At 37.2% G+C, this 25,446-nt stretch overlaps 2 protein-coding genes across 3 annotated transcripts; one reads left to right on the plus strand and one right to left on the minus strand.

Annotated features, from left to right (window-relative positions):
• The first annotated feature begins 428 nt into the window (after positions 1–428).
• LOC146005458 (protein GVQW3-like) lies at positions 429–857 on the plus strand. The gene has a single exon (XM_083144701.1). The coding sequence runs from the start codon at positions 429–431 to the stop codon at positions 855–857; it is 429 nt and encodes a 142-aa protein (XP_083000827.1).
• Positions 858–1,044: 187 nt separating this feature from the next.
• On the minus strand, positions 1,045–25,202 carry Uch-L5 (ubiquitin carboxy-terminal hydrolase L5). Of its 2 annotated transcripts, none has more exons than XM_083110098.1 (7): positions 25,056–25,202; positions 24,220–24,283; positions 20,394–20,499; positions 17,717–17,904; positions 14,403–14,600; positions 8,364–8,463; positions 1,045–1,376 (listed from the first exon to the last, which is right to left on the minus strand). In XM_083110098.1, the coding sequence occupies exons 1-7, from the start codon at positions 25,129–25,131 to the stop codon at positions 1,128–1,130; spliced, it is 981 nt and encodes a 326-aa protein (XP_082966224.1). In that variant the 5' UTR covers positions 25,132–25,202; the 3' UTR covers positions 1,045–1,127. The 2 variants fall into 2 exon arrangements, with proteins under 2 accessions (XP_082966224.1, XP_082966223.1); XM_083110097.1 differs by having other exon boundaries at positions 20,388–20,499.
• Positions 25,203–25,446: the final 244 nt, after the last annotated feature.

A 25,446-nucleotide genomic window follows, 5' to 3' on the forward strand; every position in this document is an offset into this window, starting at 1 on the left:
TCAGCTGCATTCTGTCCTTTGGCATTCAGAAATCGTATGACAGATCTCACTTCACATTTGGCGGGATTTTGCATTACGGCAGCTATTTCACCTTACTGCTACTCGCACGTACGCAACCCCACTCTGACAATTCTATCTCTGTTGCAAGCACAGAATACTAGGGCATGCTCCTGCGCATGCTCAACTTCATCAGTGTTGCCAACCCCGCATAAAAAAATATCGGCCTTTTTTTTTGGCATGCGCATTGTAGTTTGTAAACAATTGTACGAGGCATATTTTTAAAGTAAGTTCAGTTTTGCAATTAGGCTGCTGTAGCCCTGCATTCGCAGTTTCGCACATGTGCGCTGGGGACCTGCATCTATGAGCTTACCACAGACAGCAATACGCAACCGTTCATCCGAGGAGACAGTTGTTCATGTGTGGTTACAATGCCTCAGACGATTGAAAGTCCCGCGGAGTATGAACTACGTGCTGTCATTCGTTTTCTAAGTGCAAGAGACGTGAAAGTGGCCAAAATACATCGACAGTTTGCAGAAGTGTATGGAGACAATGCTATGAGCGATAGCATGGTAAGAAGATGGGTGAGGGCACTTAAAGATGGCCATACAAAAGTGCACGATGAGGGACGAAGTGGGCGACCGTCCGTCATTAACGATGACCTGGTGCAGCAAGTTGATGAAAAAGTGTGCGAAAACAGACACTTTACGATTTCATTTTTATCTATCACTTATTCCTGCACTCAAAGAAGCACCATGCTGGTCAGCGCTTGCAGCAGTGGTTATCACATCAGGCGGGCGATTTCTATGAAGATGGCATTCAGAAGCTGGAAGTATGAATCGATAAGTGCCTTAATGTAGTAGGCAATTATGTTGAAAAGTTGATGTAGGTCCAGGCTTTCATGTACAAATAAAATTATTACAACATGTGTCCTTGTGTTTATGTAATATCAAAACTGAACTTACTTTAAACATATACCTCGTATTACACACGGAAGAAAAACATTCCTGTACTTAACCCAATAATTATTTAACCATAAAAACACACTTTGGGCAATTTTACATTTCTTTATTGATATTAAGCACTCTGAAACACAACTCAAATATCACAAGAGATAAAAAAGGCAAGTCCTAAGTCTTTACTTTTTCAGTTTTTTTGGTTTCCTTTTGCACTGCACGCTCCTTTGCTTTTTCATACAAGGGCACTAATTGTCCTTCTTTTGCCAGAATTTTTAATATCTCAACTATCAAAGGAAGATAATTATGCTTTCGTCGAATGTTCTCCATCTTGTATCTCTTCATCTTCGTCTCCTCCTCTTCGATCAGCATCTTTAACCTGGATAACTCGGCTTGCTGTATATCAGTCTCCATACCACTTTCCTGCAAGAATTGGAATAGGCAAAGCAGAATTTAATATTTGTAAAGGACTAAAAATATTGGTTTCAGATCAACAAAGGTGCTAATTTAATATAACTAATATAGATCTGGTTGGGTCCTGGCATCAATTTTACCGGGCCGTGAGAGGTTCTCCTTAAGTTTGAGACTTGCAGACTTAACTGGCAACCAAATGGAAAGATAACCTTTTGTTCTGGATTTGACTGTGGTAAGATAAAATGCTATCGCAACAGTGTTGGTGAGAAATAAAAGCTGCTAAGAGGAGACTGTCACCTGTGCAGCCTTCAAATTTTAATTATAACACCATTCTCGAGTTAGGGCCAGAAGGGTGAAGTGACTTGCAGCCTGAGCTGGCAACCACCTGGAAAGATGGCCTTTCGCTAGGTTTCAACTTTGATAAAAAGGAAAAAAAAATGTTTGAGTAATTTTCATTTACAAATATAATGAAGTGGAAATGTTCTGATTAATTGTAATTTTTCAGTGTCCAAAATGGAACATGCCAATGAAAATCAACACCTACCAAACAAAAAGATTCCATTATATCCGGTCATTGTGAACTACTATCAGTGACAAAAATATTGAGCCCTCGGTTTGTGTGCATGTAAAACTGTTCTCTGTGGGAGGAAAAGAGTCAAATATACCTGATTGAAAAGCTACAAGTGTCTGCTTTTAGACAAAAGCAAGACAAAGTGATTTTAACTCTGACTGTTTATTATTCAGACAAAAATGTTTGTAAAAGTGTAGTTTTTCATGTAATTTTTACATTAGTCGATTTCAATTGTATGTAGCTTCGTGTAAAACCATAGTAAAAATATGATTTTTTTGTGATTGAAGCTTGTTTATGTGGAAATATCTCAGCCAAATATAATGGCACTATCAGCTGTGGAACATCCACAATTAATGATTAATTATGATATTGCAATCTCGGAAATGGTCAGTGCAGTGGTCATGAAATGCATACCAAAATGATGGCCGTGGAATAAAATTCAACATATCTCATTCTTTCACACTGTGCGAATTGAAAACAACAGAGAGAATTGTTTTTCTTGGCACCCGGTTCCCGTGCAATTCACATCGTTGCTAAGAATGTGTGAGCTTTGTTGCCAAGTGTTTCTGCTTGCCCTTTAAACACTGCATCCATGCAGCTTTGACACGGGAAATGAGCTGAAACAGAAACAATGTGTTGCGCACAGGAAAGCATTGTACAGATGCCGAAAGTTTCTTTTGTCACTTCTGTGTTTACATTCCTGCCATGAATATTGCCTGAAAACCCACATAGCCATAATAATTCTTATCTGCATTCTGTCCAGGTAGTTGGTTTCTCACAAGTTTGCATGTGTGTTCATACGCACAGTATGGAGTGCTGGTAGTTTTGTGAAGTAATTTTTTTGTTGGATGATAATGGCAAGACGGTAATATCATAGTGGTGCAAAAGAAATGATAGTCAATGCCAAGAGATATTTCTACCAGGAGAAACGAATGGGCGCATCTCACGACATAAACCAAGGTGTCAAGTGCATGGCGAAGTGTTTGGGGGGTTACCTCAGCACAGTGAAAAAGGTATGTAAAGAAGAAGGGAAGAACAAAAATTTGCATTGACCCAATATTTTATTGGGCGAGTTTTTGCAAGATGTGTTGCGAAGAAAGATCCACGACTTTTATTTTAATTATCCAGTTCAACAGAATCCATTATGAACAGCATTTTATACTTTTAGCTTTTACTCATTATATTTATTGAAAATGTATTAGTTTTTAGTCCTTCTGTCTCTCTAAATGAACCCACAACTCTTGCTTATTACAACAGTTGCAGCTGTGTAACAGACCAAATACAGGGTGTCCCACAAACGGCGCAACTGGGAATTAAGAGTGGCGTTACTTTGTAACCGAAACCTGTACATACATAAGTCATACACCAAATGTTAGCCCTGTCCAAGTAGATATTTATAAACATAGAAACAACAAACGGGGTGCAGTGTTGCCAAATGTAAGTGAAAGTGTCAATTTATTTTTCCACAAAGCATGGAAAATTGCATGTCAAACAGTCGTACGGAAATTTGGACGTCAATTTCCACCTTGGGTAGGTGGATTATTTCGCCATCTATAGTTCAGAGAAGAAAACCAATCGTTTTCGCATATAGCCAATCCTGAAATGCCTCGTAAAGGCGTACCGGTCGAAATGGGCGTTTTAAAAAAAGTATGAGGTACAGTGGCAATACTGTTGATGTTTGAAGGCAACAAAAGGTGTGTTTAGTGATGGTCTATGACATGGAAATACTGGAAACAGGAAAAAAAGAAAATGAAAATTATGGTGAAGAAAGTGTTACTTACCTACTCCTGGCAACCATGCAATGCGATAAGAGCACCCACCGAACGAGAACAAAAGAATCAGTTAGATGTGTACTCAGAACTGTTTGAGCTGTGCATTTCGCATTGTTTGTAGGGGAATATTAGAATTGTTCTGTGAAATGAAGTACTCTTTGGAAGAGAGGGTGTTCATTGTGGAACATTATTTTTGTTCAAAATCGTACGCTAGTGTAAAAACTGTGTTTCGCGAGAAATATCCGAATAACAGTGTTCCAGAAAATTCGACGATATATCGACTTGTTTCCAGATTTCGTGAAACAGGATCAGTTAATGACAAACCCTACCACAGACAACCACCAGTTTTGACACAAGGTGTGCTGCAGGATGTGGAGCAGAGAATATCACAATCTCCCAGGAAATCTGTTCGTAAACTTGCTGCACAGTCAGGTGTATCAAAAACAACAACTCACCGAGCGTTAAAACAATTGCACCTACGTGCATATAAGGTACAGGCTGTGCAAGAACTGAAGGAAGCAGACAAAGGTGCACGTGTAAGATACTGCCAGTGGTTTAGAAATTTTATTAGAGACAATGGTGTGACTACTTTGGATAAGGTTTTTTTCACGGATGAAGCATGGTTCCACTTAAATGGATATGTCAACAGTCAAAATTCTCGACACTGGTCAAGTAACAATCCCCATTTGTTACATGAACAATAACTTCATACACGAAAGACCGGTGTGTGGTGCGCGATTTCGCGGAGAAAAATAATCGGTCCATTCTTTTTCAACACAACAGTTCACGGAATAGTTTATCGTGAACTTATCACACAGTTTATTTCTCTGTTGGAACGTGATTGTTGGTTTCAACAAGACTCCGCAACATGTCACACGTCTAATGAAACTTTAGACATGTTGGCAGAGTTTTTTGGCGATCACATTATAAGCAAAAACTTATGGCCCAGTCGCTCCCCGGATCTGACATCTCCAGATTTTTTTCTGTGGGGTAATTTGAAACAAACAGTTTACATTAATAACCCAAGAACACTTGATGATCTAAAAATAAACATTTGCACAGCCATTAACAATATAAACCAATCAACCTTGCATAAAGTTGCTTCCAACATGATAAAACGTGTTGATGATTGCCTCAGGGAAAATGGTTGTCATTTTCAACTTTTTTTGTAAAGCTCCACTGCCTGTTACGCGCACTGCATGGTTGCCAGGAGTAGGTAAGTAACACTTTTTTGACCATAATTGTCATTTTCTTTTTTTCCTGTTTCCAGTATTTCCATGTCATGGACCATCACTAAAAACACCTTTTGTTGCCTTCAAACATCAACAGTGTTGCCACTGTACCTCATAATTTTTTTTAAAACACCCATTTCGACCGGTACGCCTTTACGAGGCATTTCAGGATTGGCTATACGCGAAAACGATTGGTTTTCTTCTCTGAACTATAGATGGCGAAATAATCCACCTACCCAAGGTGGAAATTGACGTCCAAATTTCCGTACGAATGTTTGACATGCAATTTTCCATGCTTTGTGGAAAAATAAATTGACACTTTCACTTACATTTGGCAACACTGCACCCCGTTTGTTGTTTCTATGTTTATAAATATCTACTTGGACAGGGCTAACATTTGGTGTATGACTTATGTATGTACAGGTTTCGGTTACAAAGTAACGCCACTCTTAATTCCCAGTTGTGCCGTTCGTGGGACACCCTGTATAAAAGCAATATTTCAGGTGGAATGTATAGCAACACGTTAAATGCTGAAACTACCACCACTACTTGATACAATGCTTAAGTGAATTTTGCGAGATAAAGACAACTTACATATGTTTTTGATCGAAATATATTTTAAAATGTTAGTTGGCGTGAAGGCTTCAAATGCGCATTTTTTAAAATATAATTTTTATGCGTTTCTATCGCTAGTACGCACCTCGCTCTGTTTCCCTTGCTTATGAAATCGCTGTACACAGCAGGTGCATTATTATTGTATACAGAGAAGACTGGATCTCTCATCCATCATGGCACTCAATATGTGTTTAAATGTGTGACATAAAATAATACTGGGAAAATGACGTTCATATAAAGCCCGAGTGGAGTGTTTTCTCTCTCATTAAGTTCACTTTATGTACAGGTACGCTAATCGGGACTGGACTTACCTCCACCGGACATTGAAGGAGAAGACGTTCTAGTTCACAGCTAGAAGAAATGACCCCCTCCCAAAAAAAAAATAAACTGCAGTACAGCAGTACTCCATTTGCAATATGAGAAATATTTCAGTCATTATTTATGCTGCGACAATACTTTGGATTGGCTCGACGGAACACACTTGCGCAATTCTCACAGCAAAGTGCAGCGAAACGGCAATGCTGTGGAAGTCGCTTGCAGCCTGCGGAGTCTGAGATTGGCTGCTCCTGGCCATACGTCATGCGTTCGTTTACCATATTAGGAGTGCGAAAGAATAATTAATATTTGGAACCATACTTGATGTACACATGCCAAACTTCTGGAATTTGATCAAATTAGTTATATCAAGTTTTTTTGAAATTTCATTGAATTTGTAATTATGCAGTTCAAGTTTGCATGTTTCCCTAAAATGCCAATTTTTGAAGTATCTAATAAAATTATGCATTTGATTTTTCTACAGAGGTGCAAAAATAATCAAACTTCAAGTACACAAAATCTTAAAATTATATGTACAGTCGATTATGAACTGGATGGTGTTAAGTTCCCCGTGAAAATTGGAAGAAAAACCACTCTTTTCAGTGATTTTTTTATTATAGTAAGATAACAAAGTTAAGATTAATTTTCAGATAACGCTTATTAAAAAGTAGATATTTGAAGCTTTCCAATGAGCTATATTTGAATTTTTTCCTCCCAAGGAGTACAATTTCACAAGTGCATAAACAGATAATAATTTCAACCAAATTTTATACTTGTCAACAAGCCTAATACTGTTATCAAAGAAAATACTAAAACATATGTAAAAAATTGTAGCTCAAACAGTGTTTAAATCTTTGTCCATGAGAATCTGAAAATTCCTATTTATCATACTTTTCAAACATCGTGTCCAGCTTTATAATCAACTTGAAAAAATGCTTCCATTTGAAACATGGGAACAAATCCATACTCTCTTGTATAGTCAGGTTTTGGGTAGAAGTGCCAATTCCAACAATATTGCAATAAATGCAGATGTGGTGTAAAACTTGTCACTCTTCGCCTTAAGTTGCCACACAATTTTCTAGCAAAATTTATAATAATCATCCATGTTCTCATTTACATGAAGTAAGGCAAAGCTTCATATATGATACAAAATATACAAGAGCTTGCCCGAAAAGTATTGAAGAGAAGTTGCACATATGTTATGTAGAATAAGCAATCAATCGTTACTTAATTTCATCATTAAGTGATACAACTGTATTAAGTTTCACCAAGTAATTCTTATGGTATACTGTATGATAGGAGGTTCCAGAAAGCTTCCTTTTTTTCTCTATATGGTTTCTCAATCTCAATAAACATGTCCACAGCAGTGTAACTTGGGTTTTAACTTTGGGAAGGCAGAACGTGAACCTCAGGTACCAGAAATTAAAAAAACAAAATTCCATTGCCTCCCCTCCCGTTATGCCTCTGGGTGTCCAGAATTTGAATCCTAGGGTTCAAACCCTTCTTAAGACAGTAAGCAGAGTAAAAGAAATAATAAAATACTAAGTGTGTGTATTTTCATGTTATAAAATTACACAGTACAATACACACACACACAATTCCTCCCCCCCCCCCACACACACACACCTGACAAGCCTGGTGAGAGAAATACACTGCCAGTGTTTCCAAAACACAGTTACTTCACCATAACTTTTAGTAAATTTTCATTTTCAGTTCATATTTCAGAGGACAAACTAAATGTCACTTTTAACCCTAGAACACTACCATGTTCCCATATTACATTGTAACTAGCGCTACGTAAATTTTACGTACATGAAGAAATTGATTTTCAACAGAACCTCTATATCATGAAAACAACATGGCTATTCTTTTAACATTATTTTGTCTATTTTCCATAAATTTGTATAAACATGGTCTTATTAAACATAGAATATTTTAAAAGAATGTCTTGATTGACAAGCCTGTACGTACATTAAGAATGAAGGCGAAAAGTTCAAACGATGAAAAACAAACAATAATAATATTCATAACACTGCAAATAAGGAATGAATGTAATTTTAAAGTTTTACAAAAAATAGTGCATGCTTCTAAACTTTTGTTTTCCAAAATCTATTAAAATCGAATTTACGTGAAAGTTTTTTCTCATTTACTAGAGTTATGTAAAATTGACGTACAGTGCACAACCCAACATACAAAATCAAGATTTCAGCACTTGCACCCTCATTACCACAGTGCTGCCTTGAGTCTGACAGAGGCACTACTAGATGGAGGGGTAAGTGGGTGATAGGGGAGGGATTTGAGCGCAAAGCATACGTAAATTTTACGTACAGTAGTGTTCTAGGGTTAAGGGCTTATAGTGGGGAAATGAAGCATAAGAAAAAACACTACGATGCAAAAATTTCACTTGACATCTTTTACATGATGAGAAAGCTTGTCCATGTTGCATAGCGATATATGTTAGAGTGAGAGTAAGCAAAGAGTGTTTTCTTACCTCCATCTGCTTCTCGATTTGTTGTATCTTCTTCTGATACGTCATTTTCCTATCAGAAACAATCGCCATCAAATTAAAGTGAATTTCTCCTTCACTGTACCTGCAATAAAACATGCATATCTATTATTCAACAAATAATCTATTCTACGAATATTGAAGAACATAATGATGTGTGCAGAATATTTCTTTGACAAAAATGTCACCACTCAATTTGCAGAAATAATCTTCCAGGTATTTTTAAACAAATTTCTAAAGTACAACAATGAAGACAATTTTAAAAAAAAGAAATTCTCTAAAAAATATGTCAGTTTAGGAAAAATTAATCTCTTCTCCTGGTAAATATAGTATTATACTAGACTATCATCTTTCATAATCAAATTTTAAAATTAAGCTGGGCCTGTTTTTGTATACAGCAGCAACTGACTATCATATGTAAGTATGCAAAGAACTATATTAACTCAGTTTATAGTATTTTTAAGTTTTTAAAAGTTTTATTTTTATTCTTGTACCTGTAAATCTTTAACAAACATTTGACTACTTTCCCAGATCATGTGATCACAGTTACACGATAATCTAAAATGTTGTATGCTAAATAACCGTAATACTCACTGCCAATTTATTCTATTATAAATTAGTGATAAATCTGATAATAGAAGAGGACTATAGGGGATTTTATTGCCTATTTTCGTTGTTCGTGTTTTCAATAAGGGGATAAAGGATAAAGAAAGATTAAGGAAAAGGACGAAGGACTATGTGACCTTCATTACAGTATTATCATAGTGTTCAAGTGGAATTAATGTAGAAAATCATGGAAATGTTTCCTCTACAATGGCCAGCTGTGGCACTAGAACCCACCAACTTTCTGAATATGAGACCGCAACTTTTGGCTAATTGCAGAGATGAAGACGAGTGAGAGGTATATGAAATTGTTGAAGGGACACACAAAGAATAGTCATGCCAAAATCCATGACTCAAAACATGGTTTCATTTGATTGACTGATTTGCTCTATTTTACTTCGCTTCTTGTGCCACTTTTGGCTAATTTGCGAAGATGGGGACGAGTGATGATACGATGAATGGACACTCACAAACATCCATGACCAGGCTGGGATTCGAACCCAGGACCCCTGGCATTGTAGCGCAACGTGCTAACCCCTATGCCACGGGGGCCGGCTCAAAACATGGTAACTTCAGTGAAAGTCCACCATTCAACATGCTTCGCCACGGAGCTGGCTGGCTACAACGACTGAATGATCGATTTGGTTGTTACTTTTCGCTAACTGTGAAAATGAGGATGAGTAACGGTATGATGATATTGATCAATGGACATTCACAGAAATCGCCCATGCCTAGGTTGGGATTTGAACCTGGGATCTCAGACATCGTAGCACACAATGCTTACCACTTAAATCACTCACCAAACTACACAACATTATTGTAACAGAAAAGGTGAATTGCATGGCTCCGATAATTAAAACTATCAGCAACATTCCATTATGCAAAGACACGCTACTTGGGACTGGACCTACAGTTTAAAGTAGGACACTTTGGGCCTCTACTGGATATTGAACCTGGGACACCTTGATTAAAGGTGATGATGTTAACACTATGTCAACTGGGAGGCAGGTGAAATCTGTAACAATATCCCATTTATAAAAGGGATATAAGGTTATTTACTCCAAACCCTATCTACACTAAAAATTCATTTATCCGAATTTTGCAAGACTATGCCCATTTCAGATAATCTGGGATATATTGTAATAACATGCACTGTCATAGCGGGCGCATCGTGACACATAAAGAAAGCTCTCGGACCAAAATGACAAGTGACACGGGCAAAAAAAAAAAGCATTCACTATGAATGCACAACCAACAAACCTGAGGCAAAAAAGATGTACCCTGTTGAGAAAAACAGTCTGAGTGTCGTACAAGCAGCAAGTCAGGGTGGCAACTCTAGGACCAAGAAAAAATTGAAGCATAATACCCGGTTTTCAAGGTGAACCTTCCAAAAATTCAAGAGTACAACCAATTCCAACCTTACGTATTACCGCCTCTCCCACCCACACACATACACACACAAATGGTCTGTGTGATTACAATGTATCTAAAAATTCTAATTCAATTTAACTATATGATATATATATATTCATGGGCGTGGCCACAAATTTTTGCAGGGGGGATCGGGCAAATGATGAAAGTTGAATATTAGAAAAATAGAAAGTATTTTCAACACGGTTATAAATGTTATTATACAATAATAAATATTATAAAGTAACAAAAATAGATCTTATTCCAAATAATAATAATTAATTATTGTTATTATTATGTAAATGGGGAGAGACTATGCACGAAACGAGTGAATACCAGCTCAACTATTTTCCATTATTTCTTTTACACTTTATGCAGTTAGTATCTGAAATGCATTTTGGTATTAACTTTTGCAACTTGTTTAAGAAAGGGCTTTCAATATTAGGGGGATTGTTTTTCATAAAGTTTGTTGTGTGACCTCTCAGTTACAACTGTAATTATTAGAATTTTCAAAACAGTGGAACCATTTGTTCTTTGGATGAAATTGTAGAATATAACCTTGTTCCTGTACTTTTCAATCAATGTTTTCGATCCAATGCATTTTTAGTTTCATTATTCTGTTTATAACAATAAGAGCAAAAAACTTTTGGCCTTCTTGTATTTTTAAATGAACGATGTCAATTTCCAGAGGGGTCCACCGACCCATTCGACCCCCCCCCCCAGACACCCATGTATATATTTAAAATATTTAATTTAAGGTGAATTACATTTGCCATTTAACATACTCAGCCTCTAAATACATACAAGCACAAGGCACAAATGATACAAGTTATACTAATCTATGAAAAATTATTAATTGTATAAGAATTTCAAACTCAAATTTACCTAATTCACTTCAAGATATTGCAAAAACCTTCTGTTTGGCAGATAGATTGTTCTACAAAGAACACTAACAAGGTAAATGTATTGAGAGAATTCTGTGCTATTTTCCACGCAGCTTTCATTTCCTTCCTCGATAAAAATGAAAGCCAAACTGAGAAAAATTTGCCTCAGGGCATTTATAAATATACAGTCAACTCTCGATTCAACGACCTTTCACAGTTCCCGGGAAAAGGGTAGTTATTTCGAAGGGGTCGTTATTGGAATTTGCACCAATTTTCAGCTTAAAGGGAGCTGAAACGGACAGAAAGATGCCTAGGAGATGGTAACACCATTTATCCTGGTAGTTATACAACCTGTTATGCACAGGATGCGTGTTGTGAGAAGGAAAATAGAACATGAAAAAGTTTTCACAAACGAGAATTTATAATAATGTTACTTTGTTTCAATTGTGCACAGTCGTTGCTTTTCCAGTAAATTCTTACAATTCTAGTTCCTGAGAAACCCGTGTGCACTGAGACCAATGGAAAGGAAAACAATCTCTCGCTTATTGCAAGCGAAACTTGAAGAATCTTGACACCAGTCAGACTGGTGCCAGCAAAAGTCGGGAGATAATCGGGCAGAATGAATGTTGCATTTTATATGGGTCTACTGGAGCATTGTTTGTTACAAGATTAACTGGTAAGATTAGATCTCTCGGGAGAAACAACACAACCTCTCTATGTACCAGACAAAAAAAAAATAAAGGCAGGGCTGTAATTTTCGTTCTGGTTCGGCTGTGTAAAATACATCGTAAAAAAAGTCACTTTTCTTTGCTTCAACCAACTTCATTCTCCCTCCTTCCCCATTAAAGGGAGCAGTCCAAACTCCTTCCTTGACTTGCATTGTAATCCAGCGTGAAAAAGGAAATGCGCAACTTGCGATCTGTTTTCACCCAATGCGTATTCTAGGACACGTCATTAAACAGCGTGGCAGTCGATAATCATTCGGGTTTGGAATTGAATTTCACTTTAAACTGTATATTTAGTCCCGATTAGCCCATCAGCATAAAATGAACTGAAAACAAGCTTTATGAAATTGCGCATTTTCACATGTCAAAATGGTAGATCGTTATTTACTCTCATGTTAATGGACGATTGAATGTTGGATTTAGGAGTATTCTCGATGTCAAACACCCACCCCTCCAAACGTTTTCCCCTTGAATAATGTCTTTTTAATCGGTCTCAGCGACCATTCCTACATTGAACTCTTTTTTTCCCCCTCCACATGAATGGTTCTGAAAAAAAAAGCGGATGCAAATTATCAGAAGGTGCAGTGGCGCCAGCTGCATCGTAAAAACAAAGAGACCGGCTGGAAGTTTGAGCAACAGGTGGCGGAAGAGAATAATCCCAGCATTTTAAAGATAACGCAACTGTCAAAGACGGAACTTTTAACAGCAGTGTAAGGAAGAAAGAAATGACCCTTGCTTTACGTTTTACCATGCAGCAGACAATAATACTGGCAATATTTCCTATGCAGACAACAGCATTAAAAAAAAAAAACAATTCTGCAATTATCAACATTGCCGTGCACACCAGTGGCGGAGAATGAGCTGGGGAAAGGGAGTTGGGTCACGTTTTTTTATTACTTGTTCTATGGTTTTTGTTCGTTTCAAGAATATATCCAGAACTGGTTGCCCCATTTTAGACGTCAAAGGAAAGGAAGAGGGGTGGGTCATTTTCCACCCTCGCCTGTAATCAGCTCGCATCAGCAAGAAAATCGGGGCTGAAACAATCTGCATCACCCCCCCCCCCCCCCCCCCACGTTTGCTGACATGAAAGGTGGGAGAAGTCAGTCAGCCAACGGAACACTTTTTTGGCAGATATTATGACATCGACACAATTAGGAAAACGTATGAAGTGGGATTATGATGCACGTAAGATCGAAGTAAACTTTTATGGAAACCTGGATGACAACGCATTAAGCGGCTTGACGATCTTTAGTTCACCAATGTGGTTTTGATTATCTAAAAGTTTCGCTTTTTTATGAAGTGTTCCAGGGAACAAAGAACACGTTTTGAATGAAAACTGTTACCGGAAGTTGTCGTCTACAAGGCCGAGAGTTACTCACTCACGGGAACCTGCTGAACTCTAGGTCAGAGCTGGACAGATGGGCCAGACTTCCAGGCGCCAATCATCTGTATTTTCGAACATTCCTGTGATCTTATCTCTCAAGGTGGTGTATTTATCGATGAAAGAGCTTGACCTGCCATACACATTGGCAAAGTCTGCAAGTCCAGCAGTCATTTCAGGCTGCTCCTCCGCGAGTTTTAAGCAGCTCTTAGGACAAGGAAACAAGTCAAGTCGATTTAGAATAACATCCAAGCACATTCGATTTTCTTTTCTCGCGTATCCAAGAGCAAGCCTGGCACGTTGGGTAGCGGCCGTCGGGTGCGGTGTAACATTGGTGCGCTTGAGGGAGGGGAGGGCAGAGGTCAAGTGCTATTGGATATCACTCAAGCATGGTGTGGTGGTGTCTATTTTTAGTTCAGACCTAATTGTGAGCGGTAGAGCGCTCGTAAAGGGAATGAGTGGAGGAAAAAACAACGCATTTTTCGGCCGATTTCCTTCAATTTTTCAACTTTTTTTTTCCAAATTTTTCTAATTTTTTCTAAATTTTTCACGGTTCCCGGGAAAAGGGTCGTTACTTCGAGAGGGTCGTTATACCCGGGGTCGTAGAATCGAGAGTTGACTGTATATAAATTCAATGGGATTTGAATCAAAAAAAGTTGCTATTTTTCACGCCTATGGAGAAAAAATTACGCAGAATTCCCGGAGCCAATAATTCACGCATAATTCCTGGAATTCCCGGTGAGTAGTCACTTGTCACTTTGGTCTGAAAGCTGCGTAACACAGCCACAGCAACCAGTGCACTTCACTTGGTAAACCTCGAGTGGGAACTGAAACTAGTATCTTAGTTAGGTAAGGAGAAAACAATTTTCAATCCCTTCAATATTGCTAAACTGTGTTGAATAATGTTTTTAACAGTGTTACAGTACAATATTAAATACGGATTATAGCAATGGATAAAGGTTTTTGCATTTTCCTCACATTTAAGTTTTTTTTTCCTAATTTGATAACAATTCACGCTTACTTTTTAATCCTCTTCTCAATTATTGGACGAACAATATCGAGCCAATCAACATCTGGAGTAACAGGACCAAGATCAATTGGTCCATCCTTCAAACCATCCAATTCATACAGCCTGCCATCAATTGGAAGGTAGCCCACAAAATGAAAGACGTCATCTTCCTTGGATGCCAATTTAGATTCAAATTCAAAGAGAGTTTGACTGCAAGGAATTAATTAGCTATTTAATAAAATAAAAAATGTTAAAAAATACATAAAAAAATTGCATAATTTATATTGAGCTTAATTAACAATTATTCATCATAATTGTTCTCATTCATTCATTTTGTCTTGTTTTTCATGGAAAAGTTAAAACAGTGGAGGCTTTCTTCACCTTAACCATGTTTACATCAACATTATTTATATATGAATTTGGAACACTACATATACAGTGTGTTTTAAAAGTCCTGCGGGATTCTAAAAACCTACAACTTTTAAAGTAATAGGGTTATTACCAAGAAATATTATTCGTTACACAGAGGAAATTTTAAAATTAATGTCTGTGATTAATTTTGATGTGGCTTCGTTCATCGCTAGATCTCCAGCTGGGCAGCATTCATGCGAAAACACTCTTGCAATCTTTGTTTGAATCAGAGAATTGCATTCTGATGGTGCTCATCCGCAATGTTGTGAATCGCATGACGTATCTTGAACTTCAATATCATCTTGGAATCATGTGACCACCTGCACACAGACACACACACACACATCATTCAGCAGCGTGGACAGAACAAAAATTTCAAATTTTCCTCTGTGAAAAATCATTCATTGTAATAACCCTATTACTTTAAAGTTATAGCTTTTTAGAATCCTGCAGGACTTTTAAAAAAAAAACACTATGTTATTCCTAGGGACACTGAATTTTCGCGATGCGCGAAATTGCGAAATGTGAAAAACAGATGCAATTTTGAACATTCTGCACGTAACTACATCCCCAATGATGAAATATGCATGAGTTTTATTGTGAAGTAATGCAAAATGTGTGCTTTTCCACGAAATGAACGCTTTTTCGCAAAATAACCGTGGAATATCATCAAATTAAGTAGAAAACATGCAAAAACCGGCAATCAAGGTTGTGCACGCAAACTATCAATTTGTAACGATACGATTGCCTAAAGATTCCTACAACTTGGAGCTGAAGAATGTTTTATCTTCGATCACATCAGGAAGATGCTGCAAATTTGGATTTCCCATGCACATAATCTGAGTTCGAAAACTTTGCTCCCTGTCAAGCTGCATTCCTTTCTTCCCTAGAATGTCTACTCAACTTCCAGTTTCATTGAACTTGCTGGTTGTAGCAGCGATAAGATTAGTCTGTTCCCGCACATCAAGGGAAACAATGGTGTCATTTGTATTCAGTCATGTATGAATTTTGTTTATCATGTGATTTTCAACATGTGTTTGTGTATGTGCAGTAGTGATTATTTTATTTGTTGGACAGCAAGGATATCCTTTAAATACATACAATGAATAAATCACTTGAAATATGCAATTTAGAAATGAAGAGATTTTGTGTCGATGTTTTCTTCTTGGTTGGACAGCTAAGTACTTGTGTATGTGTACAGTATATAAAAATGTAGTAGTTTATCAATTTATAGCTCTTTTGTATGTTGTTTCCTCTCATAATGAAAAAGTGTGTGCCAATTTTTTTTTTCCACCGCTGGTATATACTGCTGATCTAACATTTTATTTACCGCTCTCCTCAGTTTTTATTTACCATAAATTTGTCTCCCTAGTCATTCCGTAAACAGGGATACTTTAAAAAATAAAATAATGAAAAACAACAACTTACATATAAGAATAAAAGTCTGACCTGCATGAGTAAGTGCAGATATATTACTGATAACTATTGCAAACTGGAATATTATGTTGATAATTGATTTCAGTGGCTTTTTACTATAATTTAGTGTATTAAATTTGTGCCCAGAGTAAGTCTGCAGTAATATACCACCTATTTGTGTTTAGTAAACACCACTATTGAAGATGCAATGTAGATTTCAAGGGCCAATGAGTTTCAAAGACAGGAAACTTAAGCGATGAAGGGCAATGAACAATTAGATCTCTTATGAAACCTGTTGTCAAGGCCGTGGGAATCAGAAGGCACTGAAAATATGCTCGAGATAAGCAGGTTCTTTTTATGCAATTGCCTTACTTAGTCTAGTCGGATTGCGTATGTTTCGGTGATCAATTAATGTGAGCCAATCAGGGTATGTGCAGAAAACAGATCAAAAATAAAGCACATGCAGGCATTTTGTACAAATTGATCCAGATCATGGGATAGATCAGAGTAGACAGAATAATGGTAATTGAAGTATGGGAAAAAAAAAAGCAGTTGGGCAACTTTGATTTTGATGCTAATGGGCAGAAGAGTTGCTCATGCCAACTTTTTCACACAAGTATTTCTTCACTTCTGGCACATACCAGTATTATCACCTCTAGCTTTCATATCATGTGCTTAAATGATAAATTACATAAAAACTCTGTGGTGCAAGAGCTGTCGAAATGTCAGGGCTTGTCAGAGCAGATTTTCTTTCGGTGACATGTGGCCAGCGCATCGGTTTCCATCTCCACTGTTTTCTGGCTATCGTGACTGGAACCCGCTAATTCTTATTTTCAAGTAGCTTCCCAATTGTCCTCACTACGCTGGATCAATGCTGAAATTTTGGGGGCACATACTGGGAATCGAACCCGGAACCCCTCCCACCAAAGGTGAGAACGCTAACCACTTGGCTACGTGGGAGCACCTAGATAAAAACAGGTAAGTTAAAAATGAAGAAGCTGTTGGCCTGTCGAGATGTTCACCCTTCCATGACTGGTTGGTAACTAATTCAACCAGTGGTGTACACTGAGCTTAAGGTCTGGGTTTTCTGACTATGTCAAATGGTCCTAGGCTATGAATAGAAATAAGTTTTACCAACTCCTAAGAAATCAGGTTGCCAACTCCCGACTCAGCATCATCATCTCACTGATATAAATAATTTTATTTACAATTTCTGATTGATTTTTCTCCTGTATTTTATTCTCTAGCCTTCAGGCTTCACAGATAGCCAAGCAAGCCTAGAATATATGCTCCTGAATTCAACCTTTTATCTTCCAATATGTCCTTTTAGTTTTTGGAACTTGTCCATCTGCTGGTAAAGCCACATGATGTGATGCATAAATATGCAAGTTTTTTTTTGTAAAAAATAAGAAATTTTATACTCGTAGTCCAACCTTTCACACACACACATTATTATCATCAAATTAAAAATAATACACAGAAATTTGGGCGTAACTTACCGAGCAAAGGAATTATGTACTGATCGGATCACTTGTGAATTACTAAGAGAAAGACCTTTCATGTTTGCATCAAAACTCTGACAGAACTCCTTGAACTCTAAAAGGGTTGGTCCCAACTGCAAGTCTGAATGTTTGCAATTGAGTAAAACGCTAAGGATTGCTTGTGTAGCACATGCATTGTTTATCACCTGGAAGAAAAAAAATATTAAAATTTCTCATCGATAAACAGGATAGAAACTTTCAGATCCTGAAGGCTATGTTTTTTCATTAAGATATGAACATAAAATACAAAAACAAAATAAAGAAGATACTGTTAAGGTAAGCTTTCCTTGTTTATAATGTTTATACTTAGATACACTGGTTTACCATGAAATTTGTCATTACAGCAATGGTAAAGAAGAGGCATGATGAGTAGAGGAATGCATATTTCTTTTTTGACAAAAACACAAAATGGAGGAGGTCAATGAAACTTTCAGGTTCTTCAAGGACCATTTCTAATTTTATATCACATCGGTAGAATATCGGTTATCAGTATCGGCCAAAATTTCATATCGGCCCATCCCTACTTTTTATATAACGGTTTTGATCCAATTTTTCACCGCTATAACAATGAAATTATATTTTATTTATGGATTATGCACCCGAAATTGTCTGATTTTGTTCCAAAATTTTGCTTTTATAATTACCAAAAATATGTGCCTCTAATAATGAGCAATAACAACAAAACATATCTTTCCAAACAATAAATCAATATTGTAATTGAACATTTTACACATTCTATTTCTATACCATATCTCTGCCATCATCGCTTACAAAATAAAACCACCGAACATGAAATAAAGAACTAAAAATGTATGAAAAGTCAATGTCCCTTTATTTGATGAAAAAAAAGGGTTTGTACACAAGTATTGAAGTTTGTAAATGCTTATTTGCATATTCATAAGGATTGAAAGTTGGGTGTTTGATTTCTTGATTATGAAGGGTTAGGTCCACTGAGTACAAACAAGGTGCATTTCTTGCGGTTCCTCAGATAAAAAAGTTATGAAACAAAGTATACCCTTTCATACAAATTAAAAATGAACATCTCTGCCATTAACATTCATCAATTTTAAAAAATATCACCGATTGCACTGATTATTTTAATAAAAGGTTTGTACAAAAGTGTAGAATTTGAATTTTGTAAATACATATATTTCATATAATATACAGCAAAATTCTTTATTTAAATGCAGTGGTAGAATCCTTAACATCTTTCAGGTTTATTGATATATGAGGGGTTCAGAGCACAAGTGGTGTAACGCCACTTTTCGTGGAAATTGAGTTACATGTATAACTTAGAAATGTGAAGTATCAACATTTTAGTGCTAGAAATAAGTACTTAATAAATTCAAATTCTTGACAGGTGTGGTCATTGCGTATCGGGAAGAATGTCGCCGAAAATCATTGCATATTGGGAGGGTTACGTAACTGCACTTTCTGACGTAAACTACAGCTATAGTGCCATTATAAAACAGTGCAAGAAGCGTGGATTCACTGTGTACAAAAATGGCATATCACGGGTGTTGAAAGGGGCAGGTAAGGCGAGGCGTGGGATGATTCCTGTGGGGCAGAAACAGGCAAAACCCCGGCCTGCCACTAGCCAAAATTCGGGTCGTCAGGGTGCTGGTCACCAGGGAGAATCCAGCCACACAGAGAAGTATCACGAACTGGCTACAAACATCACTGAAGACAGTGCACACCATCATTCACCGCGATTTGGGTTTGGAAAAGTAATGCAAGGGGCATGTTCATAAGCTCTTGCCAAAACACATCCAAGAACGTCGCAAGCTTTATGAGCGGTACCTGTCAGGTGAAAAGTGGAAGTTCGTTGTTACATTGGACGAGGCATATTTTTATCTTGATGATTGTCACAAGCCACGTGCAATTTTTTATCAATCGATAGGTGCGAGGGACTTTCAAAGATGGTTCACTGAATGTAAGGAAAGTTTTGGAAAAATATGAAGGTTAATTCCGATTATCAGGCTAACGTCCTGACAACCGTTTATCGCTATGATATTTTCCATCTCTATGGGAGGGACCAGAATCGTGTGTGGGTGCATCAAGACAAGGCATCAAGTCACATATCTCGGTCAACCTGTTCCTCTTCCTCCAACAAATTGTAGACGAAACTGGAATTCGTGCAATTATTTTCACAGGCATTCCAGTGAAGTCACCTGATGCCTCACTGATGGGCTTTTGCACCTTCAGCCTACTAAAACGAGCCTTGTCTCGCAGAAGACCCCGCACCATTCAAGAGCTATGGAAAGCCTGTCAGGAGTGGTTGAGGCTCGACATGACTACACTTCGTGCCAGTCTCCTACTGTAAAACTTCGCTGTCGGGCAATGGCCAAGATGCAGGGCCACCAAATAGAGCACTCTCGATGGTGGTGACATGGTTTCTCTTAAGGTAGATGCAATTTGAAATTGTCACCATAGATCGGAAACAACCTCTGTATAATGTAACAAGAACAAAAACAAGAATTCTACTACTAGTAATTTTGAGACTTAATGCTCAGGAAGTGTAAAACTTAACTAATTGACAAACATCCTGATTTTAGGTATTCACAGAAAAAAAGAAAAAACTTATTAATTACACTTTGCTTAAATCCTAATAAATATAAAATCCGCTTACTGGTACCTGTTTTGCAAAAAAAATTTTCTCAAGACGATTGTCCTGCACCACTGATCCTATGGGCTCGTCATCCTGAACCCACTTGAAAAGGAATATTAAACCATGGATTGGCCTATGACAAAAAATTAATTACTTAGAATAAAGAAGTGATGATAATTTTTAAAATGCATGATCACATTTGGCTATGGAAAATTATCCATTTAATGACTTAAGTTTCTTTGGTACAATATTATTGCAATGAACACAAAATAATTGTTTTTGGTTCGCAAACATAACTCCTAATTCATGTTATGGGGAATAAACAATGCGGTTGATAATATAAGACGTAAGCGAAGATATATCTGCAAAACTTACTTGTAAATGTTCTATTAATTTTGGTTGCCTCTGCCACCATCCACTTGGGAACTCGATGCTTTACTGTGGTAAAGTAAAGTACAGTAAAGCATTGAGTTCCCAAGTGGATGGTGGCAGAGGGCAACGAAATTAATAGAACATTTACAAGTACGTTTCGCAGATATATCTTTAGTAACTCACTTACGTCTTATATAACTCCCAAGTTTTACATACATTTTTGGCAAATTATTACTCTAATGACAATGAAATTTAAACATTCATGGTTCAAGTCAGCTAGTTGGAGATAGGCACTACCAAATTTTAAGGAAATAGAGACCAGACCTTGTCCAACATTAAAGAAGGTAGTAATTTCTCTGGATGCTGGTATATGGTGAGGCAAAATGCTAACTGACACTGTTGTATAGACAGAATACCCTGGGTACTGCAAAAGTATCACTAAATCTGTGTTAAACTTATGGCAGAATTAGTTTGTGCTAATCTTCTGACTATCTCACATGCACAGTGCAATCAAAAGTTCTGGGACTAATGTTACTAAGAACACAAAATTCTCAGATAAATGTAATCTTAATAAAGGGTCTTTCATTAAGTGATACTTTTTAAAATTTGAAAAAAAAATAAACCACTCAACGCATCAAAGTAAATTGTGCTTCTTTTTGAAGCTTAGACATTGAAGTTATGTAACAAAATATCGTTCAAATGTCCACCACGGCTTTGAACACACTGACGCACACGATGGCTCCACTGATCCTGATTTCAGTGGAAAAATCATATTCTCAGACGATGTGCATTTTTGTCTTAGTGGCTTTGTCAATACGCAAAATTGTCGTTATTGGAGCAAGAAGAACCCACAAGTGGTCCATGAGGTGCTATTGCATTCAGAAAAACTCACTGTGTGGTGAGGTTTATGACGTGGCGGCATCATTGGACCTTATTTCTCTCGAGATGATGAGAGAAGAACCGTTACCGTCAATGGCAACCGCTACAGATCCACGTTACGTGAATTTCTGTGGCCAGAACTTGACACCATAGATATCGAAAACATGTTGTTCCAGCAGGATGGCGCTACGTGCCACACAGCTGATGCTACGTTCGATTTGCTGAGGGAGAAGTTTGGCGACCGGATCATCTCAAGATGTGGATGTGTGAATTGGCCGCCACGGTCGTGTGATTTAACACCCATGGATTTTTTCTTTGGGGCTACATCAAAGCCCATGTCTATGCTGACAAGCCACGAACATTGGAACATTTGGAGGTAAACATTCGTCAGGCTATCGCAGACATAACGCCACTAATGTTGGACAGAGTGATTAACAAGTGGAGCTAAGTGTGCATCAGTGTGTTCAAAGCCGTGGTGGATATTTGAACGATATTTTGTTCAGAACATAACTGCAATGTCTAAGCTTCAAAATAAAGCACAATTTACTTTGATACGTTGAGTGGTTTATTATTTTTTTTTTTTTTTCAAATTTTAAAAAGTATCACTCTTAATGAAAGACCCTTTACATAACATTCAAACATACATCTCTTCTCTTCCCCCACTCACGTTTCAGACTGTTCATAGAGCCACTGGAAGATATCTGTGTGTATACTGGGAGTATACACAGAGAATAACTTGACAAGTGACGTTGTAACAGCACTGCAACCTTACAGCGTCCATACTTTCACTGTCTGCAGTCGAAAAAAGAAAAACAAGGGAATGAAATTCAATAGATTAAGATGTAAGGAAGGAAATTTAAAATGTCGCAATGCGAGGATTCTTGCAGAATAAAATGGCGTATATATAATAAATAGTAATAAAAATGAGCACGATACACAAATGTAATAAACTGTACAAAACTTATTTTGATTGTGATAATGAATACGGGTTGTGCCTTCGAACGATGAGTTCGCAAAACTTGAGCACAAGAATATAGTTCCTTACTTGAAGCACCTTGCTGCATACACATACATAGAAATGTATAACAGATGTAAGATTCTGAAAAACCTGTTGAAATGAAGGTTATTCATATTCAGTACAATTGTTTTACTGCAAGTCAAAGCTAAAAAAAAATATGCGTGGGTTCTTTGAGCCGAATCTCGGAGCTGATTGAAGGTCGAAGTGAGGGTAACAGCAACTATATATCTGCTGGTTATCACGCATCCTCAGGGAGCGAGATCCCTACAGGTTTTTCGCTCGCTTGTTATTTTAAATCACATTGTAAAGGGAAAACTTTGCATAGTCATGCATAAAAAAGAAGTGTTAAATGCATTTGTATTTGCGACGAACTAGTGATGAAACTGTGAGTCCAATTGTCACAAAAATGTTTAGGGGCAATGGGAAAAATGAAATTCCAACAACGGGAAAAGTGGCTGCCACAATTGATTGTGATCCTGACTTGCCTACCGTAAGCACATCAACAATGAGGCATATTTTGTACGACCTGGGTTTTGTATTTACGATAAGCAAGCATTCGTAGACGACATTGTTGCTTGGCTCCTCCAATATCTGCGCCAATGAAGCGATATCGGATCGCTGTGGGAAAAAAATCTTCATTACGTGGACAAGACACAATGTTGGTCATTCTGTAAATAAAAATTGGGAGTGCACAATATGCAGCTACATTTTCACAGCAGGTGGAAGAAGGGGTAAATGTCTGTTATATCGGAGACACATTTCTTCATTTTTACAGAAGAAACTACTTATGGAAATGAGTTCCTGCAGCATTTTGAAAGTTCGTGGAGGTATTCTCTCACCGTAGAATGCTGCACAACAAGAAATAAGCACTTTTGGTATAATAAACTTGCATTTTGTACAAAGCGACAACTTTATGCCGTTGTTTCCATTATGTACATGCAGATAGCGTGAGAGTCGAAAGTCACACGGTCTCACCAGTGTTTCCAAACGTGCCTTTTTTTTTTAAACTATGCTTACCTAACCCAACCTAACCTTGCTGGAAATGGTTTTTGGGGCTATCCACCAATAGTTCATGGGGCTATCGTGAATGGTTTTTGGGGCTATCCGTTAATGGTTTGTGATGAAATAATGAACACGAAATTAGGTATTTTTCAGTTAAGAAGGTTGAAACACTGCATACCCACTCGAAATCGACAAAACACAAGCACGACGCGCGATGATCCACAGCTGTGCATGCCATATTGTATGTTCCGCAATGGAAGAAAGGACCCAAAAGAATTACTCGTAATGTGAAAAATCGAAGTTATTTTCCTGTAAAAAGTATAATGGCACCTTCAACTATGTTCCGCAATACACAATTGGTAGACGAACCATTTGAAACTGAAAATATCCAATAGAAATGTGTCTCCGATATAACAGACATTTACTAAAGAAGGTTCACATTAAGTAGTTCTAACAGTGACACAGATGTGTACTACGACAAGTCCCAGAACTTTTTGAATGCACTTTGTATAAACTTCTTGCATGAACCGTTGGCACAGATTTATTTTACTTATTTCCTTATTAATTTCTTCTTTTACTTACTTAAGGTTTTCAAAATGTTGTGCATCTAGGCTCCACAATTCTTCCACCTGGACACCTTTTACACCTACAATTTAAATGCATAAGATACATGAATTACAATTCGCTTTGCAGTGATGTGCAGGATAAATTTACAAATGCATATGAATTATTCCCATCATTTACATTGCAAGTATGTGATTACAATTGCACAATGAAGAAATAAGTATTATTATTATGAAAAGCAGACGAAGTTTGGAATTTAGCGCACAAACATTTTTAAACTACATTCACCATAAAACATACCACTTCACAAAAACAACATTGCATACACAGTATTTCAGAAAAATTCAAAACTACTTCTCAAAAAAATTGTAATTATTTTCGCATGCATGTAATAAGGTTCCGAGATAAAACCCTGTATACATCAACTATTTAACAGTTCACAGCAGGGGAGTCATCAGGTGTAAAAGAGCCATAACATAGGTCCACAAATACAGTCAATTTCTAGCAGGAACACAAAATTTTAGAGAAGATTCTCCTTTTCTCCGTCAATATACTGATAGAATATTCTCAAAAATCATGCGTATGTGAAAAAAGGCCGGTAAAGGAAATAATAAATGACACACATTTTCATTGATGTTATGAGCTACATCTGTACACACACAGTAAAATTTACAAGATCGATAAACCGATTTACGGCAAACTCAGAATCAAATCTATATCTCAACGTGCCTGTCAAATACAAATAAAGTATCCTGCATTATCATTATGCAATTTCTACTTCGTTTATATTTAATGACCCTTTAGATTGCATTGTAACCTTTGATGCGCTATTTATGAATTTAAAGTCAACCTACCAAATTGTCGAACGAGTTCGGTGAAAACGCCAGGGTCGCTTTCAATGAGACACCAATTACCCGCACTCTCCGCCATCTTTCAGATTTGAGAGCATCAATCAGCACTTCATGAAATTTTCCATAGCGTCCATTACATCACCTTCACAATTCGCCAATCGCCATCATTGACATTGTTACCAACTCTCGTTTGCAAATATTCGTGATTTGAATTTTATTTATACATAATAATCTTAATATACTTGATAACTTCATTTAAGCTTTCGTAATTTCGTAGTAAAGAATATAAACACGAACCTCACCTAATATAGCTGTTTGAATTACAAGTTGTGCATATAAATTGTATTTCATATCGTACGTGGTGAAATCTGAGAAGAATGAAGGCTAATGATGT

This window comes from Lepisma saccharinum, chromosome 23 (genome assembly GCF_977018435.1).
Source record: "Lepisma saccharinum chromosome 23, izLepSacc3.1, whole genome shotgun sequence".
NCBI lineage: Eukaryota > Metazoa > Arthropoda > Insecta > Zygentoma > Lepismatidae > Lepisma > Lepisma saccharinum.